The sequence below is a fragment of the Myiozetetes cayanensis genome, unplaced genomic scaffold (assembly GCF_022539395.1).
Source record: "Myiozetetes cayanensis isolate MyiCay16 unplaced genomic scaffold, myiCay2020 scf3, whole genome shotgun sequence".
Lineage (NCBI taxonomy): Eukaryota > Metazoa > Chordata > Aves > Passeriformes > Tyrannidae > Myiozetetes > Myiozetetes cayanensis.
Window position 1 is genome coordinate 40,613,302 of NW_026087521.1, and position 14,620 is coordinate 40,627,921.

The 14,620-nt window shown below is 37.9% G+C and overlaps 1 protein-coding gene across 5 annotated transcripts in view; it reads left to right on the forward strand.

Annotated features, from left to right (window-relative positions):
• The window catches only part of METTL25 (methyltransferase like 25), an 80,578-nt gene extending 66,648 nt beyond the window's left edge, over positions 1–13,930 (forward strand). For 4 of the 5 annotated variants that reach the window (XM_050324743.1, XM_050324739.1, XM_050324741.1 and 1 more), the window contains 3 exons: positions 10,633–10,707; positions 11,325–11,396; positions 12,933–13,930. In XM_050324743.1, the coding sequence (XP_050180700.1) occupies positions 10,633–10,707; positions 11,325–11,396; positions 12,933–13,031 (246 nt within the window). In that variant the 3' untranslated portion in view covers positions 13,032–13,930. The remainder of the gene's footprint in view (positions 1–10,632; positions 10,708–11,324; positions 11,397–12,932) is intronic. The other variant, XM_050324742.1, reaches the window with a different exon arrangement.
• The last annotated feature ends 690 nt before the right edge of the window (positions 13,931–14,620 follow it).

Here is a 14,620-nt window from a genome sequence, read left to right on the forward strand (position 1 = left end):
CAAATGTACTTTTCAGATGCCGAGTAAAGCAGGCATGAAGAACTTCTTGCCTGTGCTGATACTTTACATCCCAGTAAAAGTAACTCATGCATCCTTTTAAACCAGCTGAAATACTATCCTATATATTTATCCTATGCGTTTTTATCTGTATTTAAGTTTAAACTGAAAGAGATCCAAAAAGTTATGAACCATGAATCATGTAGTAGATACTTTGACCCCTTTTAATTTTCTCTTTTTTTTTTCCCCCAATATTATTGTGATCCTTTTGGACACCTTTTCAAACTGAAAATGTAACATTATAGCAAGACAGGCATTTCAGTCTGTGCAATATGTTTTTCTTACAACTTAATTTCCAATGTATTTCCAGTTTAGTTTAGCCTTTAGACAGTCTTCCTAAGCTGCCTTTGAAGGCCTTTAAATTAATAAATGTTAAGGAGAAATATTAAAGTAACTTTCCTAGACAGAGAAAAATAAGTAAATTCAAAATTGAGTTTTAAACTTACAAAATCTTTTGGACATCTTATTTATGTTGTTGAGTGTCATGTCTTAGTATTACAACTGCTCAATTGGTCAACAGATGGCAACATAACATTAGGCATGGAATTTGAGCGTGTAAAGATCACAACTGTGCTGTGAGAACAAGTCGAGCCATAGAGACACTAGAGAGTATTAGACAAAGAAAAAGTAGGAGTGGCAAGTAAGTAAAATATTTAAGGTAAATGTTGTTGTAGTCTTTCTTAAATTAGTGTTTAAAACCTGTAGTCAAAACATCAAATCACTTAAAATTTGCCAGGCACATCAAGCATGAACTATGAGAAAAAGGCAAAACCAAACAAGCAAATAAATTCAAATTACATTGGAGTCATGCTTACAACATTAAGTAAAAGACTTATGCCTGAAGTTTGCAGAATTTTAAAAGGGTTATATTTAATTCTGTTTGCAAACGCAGTTACTTGTTTGCTTTTCTGTATAAATAGGCACCAACATCATGCATTCACCCTAACTGAAAGTAAAATGTGTCTTTCCCACTGTGTGTACAGTTACCCAAAAGCAATAGTGGAATTTTTGTGCAATAATCAGTTTACAAAATCATTGATTAAACTCTGCTGGTGGAGATTTATTCACTGTTTTCTTTAAAACCAATAAGCATAGAAACTTTATGTCAAGAGGTCTGATTTTAGACATGCTGCCTTTTGCTAGAAAGGGTCTGGACAAGTGCAAGTTGCCCTGAGAGAAAGATGTCTGTCAACACTACTTCAAACTGCACATTTGTGTGATTGCTAAAGACCTGCTTCAAGTCAATGCTCACTTTTGCTTATGTTTCTCCTCATTTTATGTGCAGCTGGCTGCATACTGAAGACTGGATTTTATGCTGATGTAAACAATATTATTTTTTATTTCCCAACTATGTTGAAATCTGCAGCAGCACAAAAACAGTGCTATTTTGATACTACTGAGAGGAAAGTTGTAACTGCTCCCTCAGCCGTGGTTCCGACCCTGCAGTTTTCATGGTGGAGTCAGCACTGTATCTACCCAATACTGGAGAATGTGTTAAATTCCTCTCTTCAGAAAAAAACCCACATATCTAAAAATGTGAAGCCTAAACATTTGCTCTCAAAGACAACAAAAATCAGAGAAATTTATGCAGAATTTGTTTTCTAACTCTGTTTAGAAATGAACAAAAGAGCAGCTGTTCTGCATAGACCAGAAGTCTACTTTGTCTCTGGCAGTGGCTAAAAACTGATGCCTTGAGAAGAATGTATGGTGGGAGTAAGCATGTATGAAGCTTATTTCCAGGATAATACAAAATGTCCTTGTCATTCACCAAAAAAAAAAAAAAAAAAAGGGCAATCACTGTTTTAATACATAAATTTATTTAGGTTATATTTAAAAGCAGCTAAAACTTGGTGAGACTTTGTAATACAAACAGAGAACTATGAGAAAAAATTGTTTCCGTATGAGTCTCTGTTTTACATGTGCAAAAATATTTTCTAAAAACCAGAAGTCAGGAAACTGCAAGCCTACAGTATTTTACTAGGCTTATCAGAAAATTAAAGATAATTTCATCTCTGTATGATAATAAAAATACTGGAAAGTAGAGGGGTATCAAAGAATCACAGAATATCCTGAGTTGGAAGGGACCCAAAAGGATCATTGAGTTCAACCTTTAGCCCTGTGCAGGACCATCCCCAAGTGTCACACCATGTGCCTGAGAGTATCATCTAAACCCTTCTTGAACTCTGTCAGGCTTGGTGCCTCCACTTCCTGGAGAGCCTGTTCGAATGCCCAACCACCCTCTGGGTGAAGAACCTTTTCCTACTATCCAGCCTAAACCTCCACTGACACAGCTTCTGGAAATTCCCTTGGGTCCAGTCTCTGATCACCACAGAGAAGAGATCAGTGTCTGCCCCTCCTCTTCCCCTCACAAGGAAGGCATCAACTGCAATGAGGTCTCCCCTCAGGCTCCTCTTCTTCACGTTGAACAGACCAAGTGACCTCAGTCGCTCCTCATACAGCTTCCGCTCAAGATCCCTCACCATCTTCGTTGCTCTCCCCTGGATGCTCTCTAGTATCTCAATATCTTTTTTTATAATGTGGTGCCCAAAACTGCACACAATATTTAAGGTGAGACCACACCAGTGCAGAGCAGAGCGGGACAATCCCCTCATTTGACCAGATGGTGATGCTTTGCCTGATTCTCCAGAGGACACAGTTGGCCCTCCTGGCTGCCAGGGCACTGCTGACTCATATTCAATTTACCATTGATCAAAATCCCCCAGTCCCTTTCCACAGCAGTGCTTTCCAGCATCTCATTCCCTGTCTGTACATTCAGGGTCACCCCATCACAGGTGCAGAATCCGGCACTTTCCCTTGTTGAACTTCATATGGTTGGATATTGCCCAGTCCTCTAATTTGTCAAGGTAGTGGCACTAAGTTTTTAGGAATCACTGCCAGGGTTTGGTAGTTTGTCATGGATGGTAGTATCTTGGATGGTTTTGATCACTGTGGCTGAATGTGGACTGTGGGATGTAAACATTCTTCCAAACTTATGACCCATGATAAGCATCACAGCTCTTTCCTTAATATGCACCAGTGCCTCTCTTCCTGATCAAAATGTAGCCATGGTGCAATCCAATCATTTTCCAGTCTGGACAACTGTGGAGGCAGGATAAAGAGTACAAGTATATAAAACACCAAGCCTGCCTTGATAACAGTTTTTTGTAAATGTATGCGTTTTGCTAAATATTAAACTGACTCTTGTCAAATATAGTTATCCAAATAGTAAGTTTATTTTTGCTATTGGTTTTCAGTAAAGTGAAATCTTCAGTAAAAATTTGTGAAATGGATATGAAGTTCTTTGCTTATGTGAAACAAGAAGCAGACCCTTGATGAAAAGAGTCTCAATCAGAAATGAGTTAAAATTAGGCAATATAGTAAAATAGTTTTTCTACAAAAGAAAATAAGCATTTATCAATAACTGAGGGCCATTGTTACGAGTTAGTGTTCAGGGACTGAAGTTTCCTATTAACTGAGCCAAAATAATGTCCTCCATCTATGGTGTTTCTTTTCAGTGTGGAAGAGCCTGTCAAGTCCAGATTAAACACTTATATGCAAATGAAATAATTTTTCTGCCTTTTGGTACAGGGCCATTCCCTTCACACATCTTTCCACCTCAGTAATAAAAATGAGATATACAACATGACTTCTGCATGTCTGACAAAGTATTCTCATTTTGTGAGGGCAGAGAGAGGTCTTTTAGTGTGAGCGTGATGCTTCACAGGTATGGTTATATTGCTTATGTCTTCAGAATTAATGGAATTGCTTTATGGACCATGGATCATAAAATCATAGAAAGGACCTTAAAGATCATCTAGTTTCAACCCCCTTGCTGTGGGCAGGGACACCTCTTATTAAACTAGGTTACACAAAGCTTTATCCAGCCTACCTTGAACATTTCCAAGGATAGGGCATCCATAGCTTCTCTGGGCAACCTGTTCCAGTGTCTTGCCACCTCACAGTGGAGAATTTCTTCCCTATATGTAATTTAAGCTTGTCCTCGTTCAGTTTAAAGTCATTCCCCCTTGTCCTATGACTACATTCCCTTGTAAATAGTCCCTCTCCAGCTCTCTGGTAAGGCCCCCTTTAGATACTGGAAGTCTCCCTGGAGCCTTCTCTTCTCCAGACTGAACAGCCCCAATGCTCTTAGCCTGTTGACCAAAACTCTGAGTGCAACCATCTAGACAATTCCTTATCCACCGAGTGGTCTCCACTTTAGAGACAAGAATGCCTCCAAACATGCGGGACAGTGTCAAAGGGTTGGCACAAATCCGGGTAGATGATGTCATTTACTCTACCCTTATCTACCACTGCTGTAACCTCGCTGTAGAAGGCTGCCAGATTTGAAAGCACAATCTGCTGTTAGTGAAGCCATGTTGTCTGTCACCTATCACCTCCTTATTTTCCACGTGCCTTAGCATAGTTTCCAGGAGAATCTCCTCCATGATCTTGTCAGGCACCGAGGTGAGACTAACCTGTAGTTCCCTGAGTCTTCCCTTTTCTTGTTTTTGAAAATGGGTTATGTATCCCCTTTTCCAGTCCCTGGGAACTTCACCAGGCTGACATAACTTCTCAAATATGCTGGACAGTGGCTTAGCAACTTAATCTGCGAGTTCCCTCAGGACCTGCAGATGCATCTCATCAGGTCCCGTGGCATTGTGCATCTTTAGGCTCCTAAGATGTTCCTGAGCCTGATCTTCTCCTACAGTGAGTGATTCTTCATTCAGTCAGTCCCTGCCCCCTTCTGCAACTTGGGTGGTGTGGCTGGAACACTTGCTGGTGAGGACTGAGGCAAAAAAGTTGTTGAGTATCTCAACATTCTCCACAACCCATGTAACCAGGTCTCCTGCTTTCTTCTGGAGAGGGCCCACATTTCCCCTAGTCTTCCTGTTATCACCAGTGTACCTATAGAAGCCTTTCTTGTTGCTCTTGGTGTCAGCCAGTTTTAATTCTAAGAGGGCTTTAGCTTTTCTAACTTGATCCCTGGATGCTTGGACAATATGTCTGTATTCCTCCCAGACTACCTGTCCTTGCTTCCACTTTTGATAGTCTTCCTTTTTGTTTTTGAATTTGTCCAGGAGATCCCTGGTGGTTTTGCTTGGCTGCTTTGAGCTTGGAGAAGATGACCCTTGAATATTAACCAGCTTTCTTGGGCGTCTCTTCCCTTCAGGGATTTATCACGGAGTACTTCCATCTCCCTTGGTTGACAGGTGCTGTTAAATAAATCCAAAGATACTTGATATACATTGTGATTACTAGATCAATTGTACTGAAATTCCTAAATTACTTCTCTTTACTACACTGGCTTTGTGCTTTTGCAGACTAGTTTATTTTGAGTTTTAAAGATGGTAGACAATCCTGAAATCAGAATTTATGCAAAAGTACAATTTTTTTTTTCACTAATTGGTTATTTTTTGTCAGACTAAGTTGTTTTTTTTACACTGGGTAAATGGATATTTACGTCTCTTAGTTTACCATTAACTGTCCTTGAGTTGTAAGTTTTCCTTAGCAGTGACTACTGGAATATCAAAAAATGCAGTTTACAAAGGAAGGGACATATGATAAAGAATCTTACTGTGTGGTTTAACTTTACTGTTGTTTAAAAAAGTATTTAAAAGCTACGTACCTAAGACTGGGGAACTGTCAGTAGTGAAATTGTATAGTACATTAAGATATGAACTAACCTGAATATATACAGCTATGGATGTGGTCTACCTGGACTTCAGGAAAGCCTTTGATACTGTCTCCCACAGCATTCTCCTGGAAAAGCTGGCAGCCCATGGGTTGGACAGGGGCACTCTGTGCTGGGTTAAGAACTGGCTGGAAGGCCGGGCCCAGAGAGTGCTGGTGAACGGGGCTGCATCCAGCTGGCGGCCGGTCACCAGTGGTGTCCCCCAAGGATCAGTGCTGGGCCTAGTCCTGTTTAACATCTTTATTGATGATCTGGATAAGGGGATTGAGTGTACCATTAGCAAATTTGCAGATGACACCAAGAACGGGGGGGAGTGTCAGTCTGCTGGAGGGTAGGAAGGCTCTGCTGAGGGACCTGGACAGACTGGATAAATGGGCTGAATCCAGTGGTATGATGTTTAACAAGACCAAGTGCCAGGTCCTGCACTTTGGCCACAGCAATCCCAAGCTGCAGGACAGCAGCCAGGCAGAAAAGGACCTGGAGGTATGATTGACAGCAGGCTGAACATGAACCAGCAGTGTGCCCAAGTGGACAAGAAGGCCAATGGCATCCTGGCCTGTATCAAGAATAGTGTGGCCAGCAGGACCAGGGAAGTGATCCTTCCCTCTGTACTTGGCACTGGTGAGGCTGCACCTCAAGTGCTGTGTCCAGTTCTGGGCCCCTCAATTTAGGAAGGACATTGAGGTGCTGGAGAGTGTCCAAAGAAGGGCAGCGAGTCTGGGGAAGGATCTGGAGCACAAGTCCTATGAGGAGGGGCTGAGGGAGCTGTAGTTGTTCAGCCTGGAGAAGAGGAGGCTCAGGGGAGACCTTATCGCTCTCTAGAGCTGCCTGAAAGGAGGTTGTAATGAGGTGGGTATCGGCCTCTTCTCCCAGGCAACCAGCAGTAGGATAAGAGGGCACAGTCTTAGGCTGTGCTAGGAAAGGTTTAGGTTAGACATTAGGAAGAAATTCTTTACAGAGTGGTCAGCATTGGAATGGGCTGCCCACAGAGGTGGTGGATTCACCATCTCTAGAGGTATTTCAGAAGAGATTGAATGTGGCACTTAGTGCCGTGGTCTAGTAGACAAGGCAGTGTTAGGTCAAAGGTTGGACTTGATGATCTCAGAGGTCTTTTCCAACCTACTTGATTCTTTGATTTTGTAATTTCTTTATCTGTTTTATGTTATTTTACACTATATTATATTACATTACATTATTTTTAACTACCTTAGTCATGGAAAAGTTGTAAAATCTTCTGTAAGGTATGGTCTCCCAAGTGTTTTGAACTAATCTAAGACACTGCTCTGCTAATAGGGTTGCCTTACTGCTTTCATGTACTCTTGTTAGTGTTCCTGATAATGCTTGTACAAGAAGAGAGGAAACACAGAATTGTGCAGTCAGTGCAGGGGAAAGCAGTCCCTTTGAGGTAGCAGAGGAATTGCATCTGTTTAAACAGACTGTGGAAGAGCATCCTTAGGCTGTCTCTCCTCTGTAGGGCATGTACAGCATTGGACAGTAAAAAAGACTTTCATTCAGTCAAAATGTTCAGTCTAGGGAAAGGCAGAGCTCTGAAAAAAATGCTTTCTGAAGAGATGTTAAGTGTGGTATGAGTAATTGTCCCATACCTTGTGCCTGAATGCTTTCTTTTCAGCTCAGTCAGCATGTCTGTGGGAGTGCAGTCCAAGCTGGGTGTGCTCAGGCACATGGTGTCTCATGTGCTCTCAGGGCTCTGTTGGCAGTCTCATAGATGAGTCAGTCCTATGGCACAGTTTTAGTGCTTTTGTTCACAACCTGATGAACACCCGAAGACATTGTAGCTATGTAAGGGAAGAAATACTGACAAAAAATTCTCTGTATGAAATGAAGGTTATTTGAGTGTCAGTAACATAAGCTAGATCTTTGAGTGCAGAATCAATCTTAAGACAAATAGATGATAGATGTATTTGAGTTTTCTCACGTTTGTAGTATCAACATCATAATGAAAGAAAAAAGTTCAGTGCATGTATTTGGAAAATTTCTTTTGGCTACAGAAATGTGTGGTAACCCAGAGGACAGTTGCATGGCCATTTTGTGTAAATGAATGAGGCTTGCTTTGCATGTGGAAGTACAGTTCTTCTCCTGAAAATGCAAACTGTAATCTACTCCTACTTCACCTTGGAAGGATAGCTGATGGTTGCGTTGGGTACCTTTTAGGAACCGAAGGCAAGTAGCAAGCTGTTGCAGTTTCAGCCAAAGCCAGTGTTATCTGGGTTTTAGTCTTCTTCCAAGAAATTGGCCACATGGCTAACTACCAATTACCCTTTTCATGGCTAACTTTTCTGTTTTCCAGCTCACCAAACTTTCATCTGAGATGTAGTTTGGAATACTACCTAATCTATCCATGACAGCAGGATGCAATTAGTCAGAATGTGTAATAAACAAGGAGGGAATGGAAAAGGACATACTTGAGTATGGCAATGTCCAGGAGACATTTTTGATCCCATTTTTGTTTGTCAAACATTTCACAGCTTGTTTTCTTTAAATTTCAGTGCTTCATCTTGAAAAATGTAGAACATAAAGGAAGCAAAAGCAGAAAGGTTTCATGGTCACATTTTTCCAAATATAGATCTTTGTATTTTAATTCCAAATAGCCTGTAATTTAAAAAATCCATTATACTAAAACCCTATTAATAGTCAGTTGAAATGGAAAGCTTATAGGGCAGAGGTTAAATAAACTATTTTGTTTATATCATGACTGATATATTTTAGTTGCTTTGACTCTTTAGAGGGGAAGAGAAAAAAAAAGAACCTCTAAAATATTTGTACGGCTCTACAGAAAAACAACAAGATTAAAAAAATTCCTGTTAGTCCACATTAGTACTGCCAGATCAGCTACTCAACCTTGCATCTGCTTGGGAAAAAGTACTTTCTAAATTGAAAAAATATGACTGAAATACTACAGAAGTTTTCTAACCCCTCTTGTTTTAAGGCAGAGTTAGAATTTTGCATCATCCCTGAAAAATATTTGTCAGATCTTCTGAAAGCTTCCAGTAATGAGACTGTTGCCAGTCCTTAATTAACCTCTAAGAAAAGAAGTTTCTTCAAGGTTTTGGCTAACTTTTTTTTTGCTGCTATACAAGCCCCATCCACTGTAGACACAGTGAACAAACTGTTCTCTGCCTCTTGGTGATAGTCTTGTAAACACTTTTATTATGCCCACTCTCAGTTTTGTCTAATTTAGCCTGATCAGTTCCAGTTCTCTGAGTCTTTTTCCTTAGATCATGTTTTCTAAATTTCTGATCTTTTTTCTCTCTCAGGGCTTTTTCAGACAGTTCATTTCTTTCTTTGAAATCTGATGCCCAAAAATGGATGCAGTATTCCAGCTAGAGCTTTTCCACTGCCAGAGTTGAAGGATTACTTCCTGCACTTTGCAGGCTGCTCTCCCATACACGTCACAGAATGGTGATTGCTGGTTTTTTGCAGTAGCACAACTGTGACTCTCGCTCAGCTTATGATCTGCTATATCTCCCAGCCTGTCACTTGGTGTTCCCCATCCTGAACAGCTGATTATTTCTGCCTGAGCCTAATCCCTTCTGCTTTTCTGTACAGCATTTCAAACTTCTTTTCTAAGCAATACTCCAATTTCTGAAAATGATTTTAAGTTCTGGCAATGCCTTCCTGTTGCACATTAGCAGACCTAATTAATGTGGTTTCTATTCTGTTGTCTGAGTTCTTAATGAAAATAATGCATTCTGTAATGGACCCCCAGTCAGCAGGTCTTTCAGCTGTTCAAAGACTCATTAGTAATTATTGGCATTAGTAACTATGGTCATTCAAACAATTTTCAGTCACTGTATAGTACTTAAATCTTAAACTTGTTTCTTAAATTTGCTTATAAAATTATTATGTGAAATGTTGTCAAAAATCTTTCTGAAATTGAAATATATGATAACCAGCTGTTTTTCTCTGTTGTGAATTCTTTTACCCTCCTTAGAGTAACTTGTGATTTGTTCTTGACTAATTCATGTGGATGAATTCATCTTCTTATCTTGCAGTGTTTTTAAATTCTTTATTTGTTCCATTTTTTCAATGCATTTAATTTGAACTGTGTGTTCTATACCAAAAGAGATACCCTCTGACATACCCTCTTTGAGAACTTCTCAGTGACAATGAGTAATAGTTCTGAGATCCCTTTAGTCTCTGCTTGGCTGTCTTAGGCTGAAGTTCATAATACCTCATTTGAAAACTTTCAATTTTTTAAATGTTCCCGAGTTTGTTTTCCTATTTTAGGCAGAGATTTTACATCTTTGCAGCTGGATTAGCCACATGCCCTCAGATGATTCTTCTAATAAAATGTTCAAAAATGTATTAAATACTTCAGCTTTCATGGTCTTTTGTCACAGAGTCATAGAATCGTTTAGGTTGGAAAAGACTTTTAAGAGCAGCAGTGTTAACTCAGCACTGCCATGTCCGTCAGTGAACCTTGTCCCTCGTCCCTACATGTCTGTTAGTGCCGTTACTTTTCTGCTCAGTTGTGGTCTAGCTCATTCCATAGCCACAAAAGAATAGATATACTGCTGTTGAGGAGGGGATAAGATATGTGGGAAAGGAAATGAGAATATTATCTCCAGTTACTGTGTAATTGTCATTTAGGAATGACTGGAGCTTTCTGAATATTGAATGTATCTCAGTATTTCATGTCAGTGCAAAATGCTGTCTGAAGAACAGTTATTGTAAATTAGAACTGAGAAACTGCTATTGGAAAGTAATTATAAACCTTAGAAAAGGGCTAATTTTAAAAACAAAACACGGATTTCATTTTGTAGTGTGAGTTTCAATCAGGAAAAAATATTTAATTGGAAAGTTCTCTCTCAAAAAAAGTAACTAGAATAACTCTGTTATCTTTTTTCTTAAATCTCTTCCAGCTCCCAGACAGCTGTATAATGGATTACTATGAAAAATACAAGCACAGAATGAATGAGCTAGAAGCATTTAATATGGTAAAAGTTATAGGATTAATACTATTACCTTGTATATATGTGCTAGTCTGGAACAAAGCCCTGTTAAGTTTTATGTGGAGGTGGACTGTCTTACATTGGTATGCAATCTCAAAAAACAAAGCAGCCCGCCCTTCCAAACTTTGGAACATATCCTATTCCAAAACTATATTAGGTGTAAGTAAAATAATAAAGCGAATACGTGGAAGATTCTTTTTCAAGAGGGACTATTACACTGGAAAATGGAATGTCAGTCTCCTTTTGAACCTAGACTGGTCTCCATGAAGTTATTTCATAAAAATTCTTTTTATTAAAATTCATTATTTCCCTCTTTAAAAATGTTCTGCTACATATAGTATAATTTTCTTATTGGACAGTGTCTGAAAACCAACTAAATAACATAGTTCCCTGACTTTAGGGCATTCCATGTATTTTTGTCTTTAATATAATCTGTTTTGAAGATGTCCATCCCATAAAGAAAATTAGCAAACTGACATTTGTACAACAGAACCCCTAAAAAATGATTGACCTTCCTAGACTTGTTCTGAGGAAGTGTAGCCATTTGGAAGTGTATTGCCTGTCTTTCCCAAAGGGATTATAATATCTAATCTTTCTTTCAGTTGAAGGTTGTTCTGGCTCCTTGCATAGAAGTTTTGATACTTCTGGATCGTCTTTGCTATCTCAAGGAGCAGGTATTTTTGCATTATGTTTTATGGTACCTAAAGGCTACATCAGTGAAATGAGGCTATTTCAGTCTATTTATTATGGTGCAGACCAAAAGTCTCTGTTGCAGAATTATTATTCTCATCATATTTGCAAAAGTATAAGCATTCATTCCATTTAGTATAAACATATGCCCAGCAGATGTTTTTATTTTCAGCAAAGCAGCAACAGTAAAGTTTATGCTCTTTTAATTGTATGGTAATTACTAGTCAATAGGCAGTAAAAAATAAATTAATTAAATATGCAACAAATCTCATACAACATTGAGATATTTATTAATTAAAAATAGCGTTAGAAATGCTTAACAAACATTTTGCTGTTCATGCTAGAACTTCCAATTAGTATACTTTAGAACATACAATTCAAGAAATTTTGAATTAAATGCAAAATGTTTGTTATTTCCTTTTACTGTTTCTTAATTAAGATCAATGATGAGAGAAGGTGCACTTTTTCCAACTGTATGGCTCAACTGAGGTACATTTGTCTAACACACAACCTGAATATATTTTACAAGTACAGACCTGGGATATAACAAGCAAATGCTACTACATTTACTCCACGATGATTTATATTACACTGTTTCTTCTAACACTAATTTTGAGTTTGGCCTGATTAACTCAGAAGCAGCAGTAATACTTTTTCTGCACCAATAAACAATTTTCACACAAATAATAATTTGCTAGGAGAAAATGGTAGAATCTTCCAGCTTCTGCTCTGAGCCATGGTCAAAATAAATTTTTTTAATGAAATTTAATCTCATTCATATGAATAGCTATGTTTTCCCACTGTAAACTTTACATTTTAACAGCTCCATTTTATAATAAGTGAAAACTCACTTTATTCTCTGCCAACTTCTGAGTCGTAGTAAATGTATGCTTTTGTTCTAACTGGTATTTTTACAGAGAGGCAATTTGAAATATTTCAATAACGATGTATTTTCCCAAGTGCCAACCAGTAAAAATTTGCATAGAGATCTCTATGATTTCCAAAATGGGAGATCAAAACTTGCTGCATTTAGCACTAATTTACCTTTTCTAAATATAATATATGCATTAATTTAATCTTGTACTGTTTGATTCATAAAATGTGTTTAGGATTTAAAATAGAAATTATAAAAGCCATATGCAACATGATGACCAGATCCAGCTGGCCTGATTCATTTGAAAAGTCAGTTAATTAGCTTCAGGAGTAGAATGTGCTACCTAAAATGAGTATGTCTTGATCCTTAATTTCTTTGTTCTAGTTCAATCAAAGAACAAATCCTTATTGAAGAAGATAGTGCCAGAAATAACTAAATGACTTGAAAATGCATCCTGTTATGGGTGTCTGTTTTTTTCACAACAAACTTTGTCTGATTTTCTTGTTAGATAAGTGGTTTTCCTGCTTTGCATTAAGGATAATTATTTTTATTTTCAATGTTGTATTTCAAAATGTGGACCTATTATCATATCTTAGCTTTTAAGTTGAACACATTTTTAGTACTTCAATCATACATCATTTTACAGGAAAACATTGCCTGGTCTGGACTTGTGAAGTTATTTGATCCTGTGAAATCCCCCAGATGCTATGCAGTTATTGCTCTGAAGGAAGACTCATGTTCTTAAGTGGAAGCAAATTTCAGAGAGGTTGAAAATTCTGAGCTGATACTGTTGTTTCCTCTCTTTTAATCTGTTATTTTTAATTGATTCCTCAAGTACACTGTTTGCTTTTCAGCTGCAAAAGAAAAAACTGCAATGTCTCTGAATCTTCAGAAATAAATATCTCCTTTATAAATATGATGGCTTCCTTATGTCATTTATTAAACAATGTTGAACATCTGACTTTACTGAAAAAGTTATGACCTATACTGTGTGATTACTATTTAAAATAGTTTTTATATTTCTTCTTTTTAAGGTACTATGCTTATGTATCAATACCCCTTCTCTTGATATTTCTAATCTCAAAATTATACCTTCTCAATTTTTACCAGTGGCTTGTATCAGCAGTCTCAGACAAGGCTCACCCTTTTTGCTTTTCTGGGTTCAGATGCTGCAGAATATAAACAGAAAAATAACCTGCACTGTAAACAAAAACTTGTAGACTAAATAGAATCTTTGTACTTCCTGTTCTGCAGGTTATCAGGACCAGTGTAAAAGAGCCTAGATAGTGACTACCTGCAAAGGACAGTTTTGTATTAATCCTTTCCTCCTTTAGGCATTTTCCTGGCATGCACTTGTTTCCCTGCCACTCTGAAGAAAAAATGTGTGTGCTCTAATCCAGTGGGAGATTTCCCAGTGCTAAAGAATCAGCTGTCCTGCTGGGGTTCACTCTGTAATCCTGGGTTCTATTGCAAAGGTATTATTTAGCCAAAATCTGTTGGGTATAAATACTTTGGTACCCAGGTGAATTGAAACTTCCTAGTTTCTTGTTGTCTGTGCTGCATTCATGAGTGGGAAATTTATCTGTTGATGTGTTTATCTCAATGGGTTGCCTAATTAAACTTGCAGATTTTCCATCAAATAAAAAAGAGAAAAGTTTCTATTTTAAGTCCTAGTGCTTTTATTAGAATATTCCAGCATATATAAAATATAATTAACTACTAGTGCACAGAAGAAAAAAAAAGGACAAGTAAATAATAAAATACAGCATTGAAGAAGAAAAGGGGAGAATACACCTAGAAGATGAGAATAACAGAAAATATTTTTTTATTAATTGTTTAGCAACAGTAATAGTCACGGGAGTCAGAATGAGATAGAGATGTGAGTAGGAATGAATCTTTCTGTGTTGCAGTTTGCAAAATATAATGAGAACTTTGTGAACATGGCCATTGAAGAAAAGAGATGTAAGGTATTTTTCTAACAAGTCACATCTTTATTGATGTATTCACTTGGAAGAAACGCTTCTTTTTTGTGTGTGTAAGTTCTCTGTTATCTATTTTCTAACTCCCAGTCCTTATCAGTTCCATGGTTCCAGTATGAGCTTCTCACATTTGTTTTGTCCCAATACATTCAATCCTTAGAGCTACTGAACACCTTCAGTACCCAAGGAAATTAGCAGAAGTTGCAGGTGCTCCCAGCACTTTTGGAGTAGAGCTAATAGAAAAATGAGGCCTTCCATATATGCCACCTCTTGTTATATAGAGAGTACTGAGGAAACTAACAAGCTGCTGAATTCTTTTCCTGGGAGAGGAATCAAAAGAAAGAAAATCCTTTCC